The following is a 10,048-nucleotide window of genomic DNA, read 5'->3' as shown; positions in this document are numbered from 1 at the left end:
TCTGCTAACCTGCCAGACAGGAGACGTGTTGAGCAACAGCAGGAACATCAGCTGATCCTTAACACAAAGACTGGAGGGGTGTGTGTGAAAGAAGAGCTGAAAATTACTCAGCTGGTACCTGCCTTGTAATTATTTCCTACACCAGAAGTCCACTTCTGAAGATGGTACAGTCAGCTGATACTGAGCATGCGGAGCTGGGGCTAGTGAGGTTTGAGCATTCAGTAAAGGAGCTGGATTGAGACATGCCAACAGCATTTCTAGAGATGCCCAATACCTCTTCTGGAGCTGGACCTCCAGAATGGTGAAATACTCAAATGGCATAGGATAGTGCTACATGATGTCCTCTCTTTGTCCACCTAGAAATGCTTTTGGAGCAGGTGAACCTCTATACCATGATGAATTGCTTTGGACATTGTCCAGACTAGCCCCCACTTGACCATGGGCATCAAGGTTGGTAACAAAAACATGGTCTTCACCAGAGGTGATGAGGCTGAGAAGAAGGGAGTCTCTGGTGTTAGCAAGGTCTGTTCCAAGACACTGGCTTGAAGGACAACAAAGACACCAAGAAGGACCATATGTGGTGAACACCACCACTCCTGTGTCCAATCTTGGATGACATCTGCTGCATCAGGGTTGTGCTATCAGGCAACTCTCATTGTAGTCATAAATGACCACAAATACCCTTTTCCACACCCCAGGTAGAGGCTTTGCTTTTCTGCCCAGCTTGCTTGCAGTGCTCTCCTGGCCTGGGCGAGCTGCTGGACACATGGTCCCCACACAGACCCTGCTGTGCCTGTCAGAGATGGCAGATCACGGGTATAATGCCCTGGACCAAGGCCAAGCTGGAAGCGCAGCCCCGGTCCCCTCTGGATGACCTAGCAGAGAGCAGTCTCTGAGCAGTGCTGCCTGGCGTGCTTCTGCTCAGGGAGCCACCCTACCTGCCCAGGCGCTGCCTGCACCTCCTGCCCCGCCGGCCCAGCCTCCCCACTGGCATGCCCCGCTCCTCCTCACATTCATCTCCTGCTGTAATACTCTAGGAGCAAACCGGCCTTGTGCGACACGGGAACTCAGTACAGAGTGCGTATGATGTACAGCTGTCAAGAAACCGGCAGATTTAAACTTTTTAATGATGAGAGATAACCCTCCACATATTTAAACCTCAACTTTGAGCCAGAACCGAACTTCAGACACTCCCCTCCCCCCCCAAGACTAAAAGGCATTTAGTCCCTGAGACCTGGCACCCATCCACTTAACCGGGGACAAACCCAATCCAGATGCAGCCCCAGCACAGGGCATGGTGCAGTCATGTGCATGTGCAGGCCTCCTGGTGCCATGTCCCCAGCTCCACGCCAGGCTGCAAGGTACAGCTTGGGTGTGGGCCTGCACATGGGTCTCTGTGACACACGAGGGGCGTGCGGCATCCTTACTGCTGCCTGGGGGTCTCCTGCCCGCTGAGGGGGCTCCTTTTTCCCCATCTGTGGTGTGGGGGGACTTTGTTGTCACAGGGGTGTTTGCAGGAGAAACACGGGGGACATCCACAAGGGGTTGAGCTGTTTGCCCTAGCAGCTGACTGGGCAGCTCCAAATCTGTATTTAGAAATATATATTCCTAACATTTTTGTTTTCAATTAAAAAAAAATAAAAATCTTTCCTCAAAATCGGTTTGACGGAGATCTTTCAACTGGTTCTAATCAATGGGTTGTGGATTATTTTTTTTTAGCTATCTTGGCAGCAGCCCTCATTTAAAAGCATCAGCCCACACTGTGCTGGGGATGTGTCGGGCTTGTGCCCCCTCCTGAATCTGCTCGGAGCCGCAAAGCCACACGCTCCCATCCGTGTGTGCCCAGCGGCCAGGGAGCCGTGCTGGCAGGCTGTGTGCAGGCACCTTTAATGGGTCTGATTTACGGCAGTGTTTGCTGCCTCAGCAGGCTTCATGCTCCGAAACCCAGCAAGCCTTGTGCAGTGCAGATGCAGCTCGCCACCTGTGCCTGCCTGGCAGCCTGCGCTGTTTAACTCTTCTCCGCTTCGCACAAGGCCACCTGGTTTCCAGCCTATTCGGGCACTTACCAGTTCCTCAGAAAGCAGCGTGGATTTGATCTCTCCATCCTGACAGGTAAATCCAGCAGGGGATGCCAGGGCAGCCACCTGGGAATGGTCCTGCGCAAACTGCCGAGAGCGATCCCACAGCCTGTGGGGAGAGGTGTGAAAATGGGAAGGATTGGGCCAGGAAGACAGCAGTGACAATCTTCAGGTTGGTCAAACCGAGGCTGTTGGGCAGAAGGATTCTCCTCGTATCATTTCAAACAAGGACATCTGCAGCCTAATCTGCAGGTCAGCTGAGATGTGGCTGACCTCGAGCACCTCAAGGAAGAAGATCTTTGGCCACCAGGACGTGGAGAGGCTGGAGGCTGCGGGAGGGGAGCACCAAGCAGCCCCACGCTGCCCCTGAGAAACCCCTAGGGGCTGGAAATGACGAGATGTCGCTGCCACCCCACAGGCCAGAGACACCCTCTCCTGTTGCGTTGGCCTCCCACCCACAGCACGGTGGCCCCACAGCACACCCCTATGGCTCTCATACCAGCCCCTCTTCAGTAAGGGCTGCTCCAGGCCTGTGTGATGTCCTCCTGCCCAGGAACGGCTTCCTACGGAGCCAGGCCTCAGCACGCAGAGCACGAGGAGCAACAGCAGGTCATCTGCGGGACACAGATGACACCTGATGGGAAGAGACCTTGGTGGCACCACCCCTGCAGCTGCACACAGCTTCACACGGTGGCTGCGAGGGGAAATTTGCCTTGCAATTAGAGGCACCGAAGGCAGGAGGCCCCTTCCAGTGGCCATCAGCTGCCCCCAGCCCCACCAGCACCAGGCAAGGGCTGCCACCCCTCCCTAGCAGGGCTGGAGGCCGCTGACCATTTCTCTGCTGGTTATTAGATTGTTCACGGCTCTCAGGTTTGTTTGAATAAGCTCTTTTGTCCTATAGAGCTTTCCCACGTCCCTTCAGTCGCTAGGCAGTCGCGTGTCCCAAGTCAAAGAGGAGCCGTGGCCACAAATTCCTAAAGAAACTTTTTTCAGAGCAAGACATCTGCGTTGAAGGGAATCTGCCAACATCTGCCACACTTTCCCCATTTTCAAGAGCCTTTATTTCCATCTTAAAAAGTGCAGGAACAGATGTTAAAAGTTGTTTTCTTTCTCCAGGGTGTGAAATGTAGACAAATAGCAAAAAAGAAAACTCCAAGCAGCACCGACCCCTTTCTCTTCCCTTTTTTTGGAAAGCTCGGGAAAAAAGGGAGGCTTTGTTTACTAAGGAGAATCCCCTTTTCAGTGAAACCTGGCAGTGCGCAATGCAAAAGTAAAGCAGGAATTTGCAAAAAGCTTCCTTTAATGCTCTGTGCTCATTTGCATTTGCCTGTTTGGTCCATACAATCCCGAGCACAGATGTCATGCTTCCCCCTGAAAGGCAGGGCAGCTCTCCCGCCTGTGCACCCCCTTTGCTTTGAAAATAAAGGGTTTTGCTCTGAATGAGAGGTGTAAAATAACCGTTTACAGCAAAAGCTGCTCTTCTTTTTCAGTGAAACGCTGTCTTACAAATGAACCTTGAAATGAGCTCACTGAGAGCAGAGGCCAGCAGGGCAGCGAGTGCTCTGCAAGCAAGGGGCTCCCCAGAATCTTGGGGCTCAGCTGGGGCTCTGGGGCTGGGCACTGGGGGCCACCAAGCTGTTCCCCGCGGTCCCCAGCACCTCCCCTCAAACACACACAGCCTGTGCTTGTTTCAATGCACCAGTGCAGCCCCTTGCAAAAGAGTCCTGAGGAGCCAGATGCATCTTTAAGGTCGCTGCCAGCCCCAGCCATTCCATGAAGGCAGGTCGCCAGCATTGGGGCTGGGGCAGAAGGGGGCCCCAGGCAGAGGGGGGAGGTTTGAGAATGGCTATGAGGGGACACACAGCCCACGACTTCGCACTCCCAACCCTCCTTGCCAGTCTCTGGAGAGTGGAAAATCCTCCAGTTTCCTGTGCAGAGGACAGATCTGATATAAGGTGCCCATCCCTGCTCCTGTGCTGCATCACCATCACTTGGCACAAAGGACAAACTGTCCCCTCCCATGTCCTCCTCTCCCTGAGAAACAAACTCCATCCCATCTCAGGCTCTCCCTCATGCACCCTTGCCAAGTAGGGCGCTTATAAAACCAAGCAACTGCACCCAGTGCCTGCATTTGACTAACAACCCCTGCCTGCAAGATACCACGTCTGGGGACATGTTTTCATCAGGAGCCCAGGCAGCAGTGCGTGCAGACACACTGCAAATATGTTTGCATTCACACACATACAAACATACACCCACACAGTGTTTAAGCAAGGGACGTGATGTCCTTGCTTTTATTCCTGGGGTACATCACCACCTACGGTTGAAGGGGTGGAGTGAGGGCTCTGCAGCTGCAGCGCTGTGCTGGGCGATGGGAAATCCCAAGAGTAGCTAGTGGTGGCTTTTGGTGCTTCTGAACCACTCGAGCTTCTTCCTGTCCATTTAAATAAGGTGGCACATTCAACACCACCCTAAAGGGCTTCACCTCCGTGACTCAACAGGACACTGCCAGATCCTGCTCATTAGCAAAGCAACTGTCAGAAAGCAAAAGCACAGTCATGAAAGATGCCTTCATACTCCCCCTCAAAACCAGACAGAAGTGAGGAAGCATAAAGGCACATTCTCATCCTGTGCCAAGTCTGCTTTGAAGGCCCATGTGCTTCCGCACTAGCATTTCAGAGGATTAGAAACAAACAAAAACACCCTCCCCCCCAAAGCACCCAAGACTCCTGGCAGCATGAAAGGGGGAAAAAAGCAAACAAATAAAAGTCCCACAGAATTAGCAGGACCAAACTCACCTCTAGGTTTGCTTGCATGTGCAATTGTCTGTAAGTTTAATATTAAATACTACACAGCAGTCAAAAATTAGAAGAGCTTCGTATTTCCTACATCTAGCTGCATACAGCAGAGAATTTGGGTTCTCAAGAGGCAAATGAAGTGCTTTCCCTAGAGGATTTTTTGATGAATACAATGTTTCTGTAGCTGTCTGCTGTCAACAGTTTTTAATCGATCGTCGTTGCCTTGCAATAACAACTCCCAGGAGCACGAACTGGTCGATCAAGCACTCTATTATTAAATTAAGAGGCTGCCTCAAAGATTTAAAGTGATTGAGGCTCAGGTTAGCAGGTAAAAAGCAGCGCTGGCTCAAGGAGATGCAGGGAAAAGAAAGACACATGGGAGGCATTTTCCCAGGTGTAACTCGACTGGTTCCCAGCTATTGTTTTCCTCCCTGGGAATCTGTGCAAATTGAGCAAGGAGCCACGCAAGCTGCTCAGAGCGCGCCCATTTTGCTTCCCTCCTTCCTTAACAAAAGATCCCTACAAAGCAAAGCTTTGGAGGCTGGACATCTGTCGCCGTTTGGGGGGGCCGGCGTGGTCATTGAAAAGATGCAGTGACCTGTCAGCTTTGATTGATGGCCACAAACCTCTGGGCTCGACCCCTCGTGTGGGAAAAGAAGTCCCGCCAAGGCAAGGCCCCTTTCACATGCTAATTCTGGGTTATAAATACAGCAGAGGAGCAGAGGAGAGGCAGAGAGCCTGTAGGGACAGGGAGCGACCTACTGCCCGAGTGCCTCCTCCACGTCCCTGTTCTCGCAGCGTGCCAGGGCGGCCAGGCTGGATTACAATGACTGCCGCAGCCACAGCCGGCGGCGTGCACAAGCTCTCCAGCACCAAGGAGGAAAGGAAGGTAGGTCCCAGGGGAAGCCCACGCGCGGATGGACGCTGGAACTCGGCAGGTGAACGATGGGGGCTACGGGCTTCTAGGAAAGAGAAACACAACATTTGCATCCTCTTATTATACAGATGCTTTCTCTGAATTTAACCCACGTGGGTGTTGGTGTTTTTTTTTCTGCTTCCTTTCTCTGCCTTAGAAAGGTTTCTGTCTTATGGTTTCAGTTGGGTAAGCTGTGGTTAATAGGAGTGTAAGTAAGAGAATTCAGACCTAGCACGGCCCAAAGGACAGGCCCTTACCAGAGCTAGAGACCAGAGCTCCCCATCTGTAACCTGCCGAGTGCCGCATCGCTGCGTGCTGGTTTCGCGCAGGGATGTGACCTTCCTGGCTCCAGGGAAGCCCACACAGCCCTGTTAGGCCCTCGCTCCACTGCAGCAGAGAGGTGAAAAAGAAATCATCTGCAATTCTTCCTCCTCCTCCTCTTCTCTTCCTTGCCAGCTAAGGAAGCCTCTCATTGAGCGGAAGCGAAGGGAAAGGATTAATAACTGCTTGGACCAACTGAAAGAGACCGTTGTGGGCGCGTTTCACCTGGATGTAAGTGCTCACTTTTACACAGATTTTGTCCTTCTGCTGATGGGGATTGTTTGGCTTTTGGGGGGACAGGCAGGGGGCTTTGTCTTTTGGGAAACTTGGCATTGCACAAATACATCGTGGCCTCTCAGCTGCTGAACTCTCTCTTTATTAGCAGTCTAAACTCGAAAAAGCAGACATCCTCGAAATGACAGTCAAACACCTTCAGAACATCCAAAACAGCAAGTTGATGGGTAAGTGCACCTTCCCTACAGCTCCCGATGCTCAGGGCAGCCCTGGGGGTGTCAGGAGAGCACAGCTCCAAGGCTTTAGCTGGCAGCTTGGCAAAAGCCTCCTGCAAACCTGTTGAGGCCCGAGTTGAGGTCTGGGCTTGGCTTTCACCACTAGATGGGGAGATGGAGCTGAACACTTGGTAACTCACGGAAGCTTTTTCTTCCAGTGCCGGTTTCTCCTTTTGTTCCTTTTTGGCTCTGCTTGCTGGTGGGCAGCAGGATGCTGGGGTGGCCTGGCCAGGCAGCTCACTCCCCGCACCACCTTCCCCTGAACCTTGCAAAGCACTAACATATCATAAAGCCCAAGCAATTTAAATCAGGCTGAAAACAGGGCAGGAAGCAATCTACCTACTCTACTCCAGGAGCCAGTATCTTGGCCTTACAGAATACATTTTTCAGTGTTTCCCAGCATCTTAAAAGGGCCCCAAAAGGCAGCTATAGACTGGCAGGGAAGCTCCCTGAGATATCCATGTTCCAGTGGGAAACTCCAGCAGGACACCTGAGCCCTGTACCCGCTCCAGCCTAGACCCCAGCACTGCTCTGACTTGCACCATTTCACTGAAAGGGTTGTGAGGCATTGGAACAGGCTGCCCAGGGAAGTGGTGGAGTCACCATCCCTGGAGGTCTTTAAAAGACGTTTAGATGTAGAGCTTAGGGATATGGTTTAGTGGGGACTGTTAGTGTTAGGTCAGAGGTTGGACTCGATGATCTTGAGGTCTCTTCCAACCTAGAAATTCTGTGATTCTGTGATTTGCAGAGCTTTTGCCTCACCCTGGGAGCAGCAGGGCCCTGACCTGCTGCAGCCCCCCTGCAACAGTTTCAGCTGGAAGCTCAGTGTGGTTTCAGCAATAAGCCCCCACAGGGGCCAATGCAGCCAGGACCCTATCAAATGTTTTTAAGTTGGAAGCGCAGGTTTTACACACTTACCAACTCCAGTTGCCTTCTGTTCAATGCAGCTGATTCCAAAGTGGGCCTTGAAGCTCAGCAGAGGTACAGCACTGGATACATTCAGTGCATGCACGAGGTCCACAACCTTCTCCTCACCTGCGAGTGGATGGACAAGACACTTGGGGCCCGACTGTTAAACCACCTGCTGAAATCTTTACCGAGGTCTGGTGAAGACACCTGCAAAGCAGCATTAAGATCTTCGAGCCCATCTCAGCAGCCTCTCTTGACGCCAAAAACCCCACTGGGCCCTAAGGGGAACACTCCCAGCACAAATCCATCTCAGGAGCACTTCTACCCAGTGGAGAACAAACAGGCTTTCAAAAATTCATTCCAGCTGCCGTTGCTGTCGGTTTTCAGCCAGGTCGATGCTGTGCCTCCCAGACAGGTCCTGCAGCTGAATTTTTCCCATAATAACCCTAGTATGGGGTCATTAGATATGTGGAGACCATGGTAAAATGTGTTTTCAAATGTTTATCCTAACCTTAGACACTTATGTATGTATCTTATAGATATGTTTCTTTAAAACACTTGTGGAGCAAGTCTGTTCCTGTAGGTGTACTAAAGACCAGGGTACTTCAAGCCGAAGTAAACCTATGTGTAGCCTGCATTGTAGAAGGCTGCTATTATTTTGTATTTATTTAATACGTCTAAATTATTGTATAGAATCCTCTCATGTTCTTTAGTGTATATTAATTATATAACTTTCTTGTCTTACATTCCTAAAATAATTATCTTTCTATTAATAAAGAAACAAGACAATGAGCAACAACCCCTCTTTACACCAAGCTTACCTCTCGGGTCTCACATCGCAGCTGAGATCACTTCACTGGATAAAGAAGTAAACAGTCAATTTCTTCTTCCTTTTTTTTTTTTTTTTTTAATAGTATTATTGTGCAACTATTTCAGTTCTGATTCCTGTAACAATGCTGCAATGGCTAGAAAAAAAAAAAAGAAAGGGAAAGATGTTGTTTAGACGTTTTAGACTGTTCAGACATACTATCTGTATTGCTCACCTTAGATGTGCTGTTTCCAACGCCTGACCATGCTGATACAACTGTTAAATTAGTGAGCTAAGTGTAAATATATGTTACATATTGTTACATTTAGGAATTTTTATTTTGTTTATTCTAAATAAACTTTTGGAAGATAATGATTGATATTTCTCCCAGCCTTGTTCTGTCTGCTCTGAGTACACAATACTTGGGGATCTGCTTTTGTTTTCTTCTTTCACAAACAGTTTTCCTGGAAGCAATTGAAAGTGTTCAGGTTTTTTGACCCTGATGCTTTGTAGAAAAAGCAGCACACGCATGCTCACACACACATACACAAAGAATCACCTGGATCATGGTAATACTTAAAAGTTACAAAAAAAAAAAAAAAAAACAACCCACAAACAAGAGTTGGGCTTATCAACCTGGGCCAACACTTGAGGTTTTACTTATAAGGGAGTTGCAGACAGACTCTGAAGGGCAGAAGGTGAAATAACCTACGAGTAAGATCAGGACAAATCTGCTTAACTTGTTGACAACATTTGGTCACAGTTTTTCAACTCAAAGGCAGTTAAAAGCCCTTCACAGTTAAAAGAAAAGAGCAAGGATCTCTTAAACAAACACTGTGCATACTAAATAATGGATCCCCAGTTCAGAGAGACTAATTATGCAGTGTGATCTATTTGATGATGTGTTGAAAGAGTGAAAAACACCACCTCTGGCTTTAGCATCCTTTTCTGTGAAGCTGTCCCTTTCATCCATCACTCCTGAAGAGCTATTAGAAGTGGTAACATAAGGGTGGTAGGAGCAACAACTGGCTTACATGAAAAGAGGCAGCACTGGTGTGTAGCAGCGCAGATTTCTTGAACTGGAGGGTAAGAAAGCAATTCTGTATGAAATGTAGAACTGCACATACTTTAGTGCAACCTCAGTTCCCACTCTCTGACTGAAAATAAGGACTCCCCCAAGATGAAATTAACTTTCAGTGAAGGGAACCTCCAGAGGAACAGCAATATAGAAAACACGCCCCAATCACCCCCACCCCAAACATGCCTACTGCAGTGGGGACTGGGGCCAGCCCTCGCAAACAGCAGCAGCAAAGTCCACTGGACACTCACAGGTTGTGAAAACATTCAGGCAAAGTGAATGAGGTCCTGAGAGAGGAAAGACATTGAAGACCTTCAGAAATCAGTATTACATATTGCTGAGCTTCAAGAGAGCCCCACCGCCATCTCAGCACCCATTTCTGCACCCACTAGAGAAACCTGTACTGCCCAGCACTGAGGTCTGCACACAGCGCAGCAAAGAGGAACAGATCCCTACCCAATACAGGGCCCAAAACTTAGCAGTTTTCCTCCTAGATCATCTCAGTAATTCACCTTATCACACTTCTGACAACCTCCCTGTTATGCTGGGAGAGGGGCTAGGAAACATTCTGGTGTGCTGAAAATACTTTGCTATGTTTTGACAGCATCAACTTAAAGACATACTTTCCCCG

The 10,048-nt window shown here is 49.7% G+C and overlaps 1 protein-coding gene across 1 annotated transcript; it reads left to right on the top strand.

Moving 5' to 3' along the window:
* Window positions 1-5,702: 5,702 nt before the first annotated feature.
* LOC309881580 (transcription factor HES-4-B-like) lies at window positions 5,703-8,017 on the top strand (the record flags this gene model as incomplete). The annotated part of the gene is made up of 4 exons (XM_082767704.1): window positions 5,703-5,765; window positions 6,249-6,344; window positions 6,496-6,574; window positions 7,570-8,017. 4 exons carry the CDS (start codon window positions 5,703-5,705, stop codon window positions 8,013-8,015), a joined length of 684 nt encoding a protein of 227 aa, XP_082623830.1. The 3' UTR covers window positions 8,016-8,017.
* Window positions 8,018-10,048: the final 2,031 nt, after the last annotated feature.

Source organism: Aythya marila (genome assembly GCF_965140915.1).
Source record: "Aythya marila genome assembly, chromosome: 9".
Classification (NCBI taxonomy): Eukaryota; Metazoa; Chordata; class Aves; order Anseriformes; family Anatidae; genus Aythya; species Aythya marila.
Note: the sequence above shows the minus strand (reverse complement) of the source record. Positions and strands in the feature narration are given on the sequence as shown.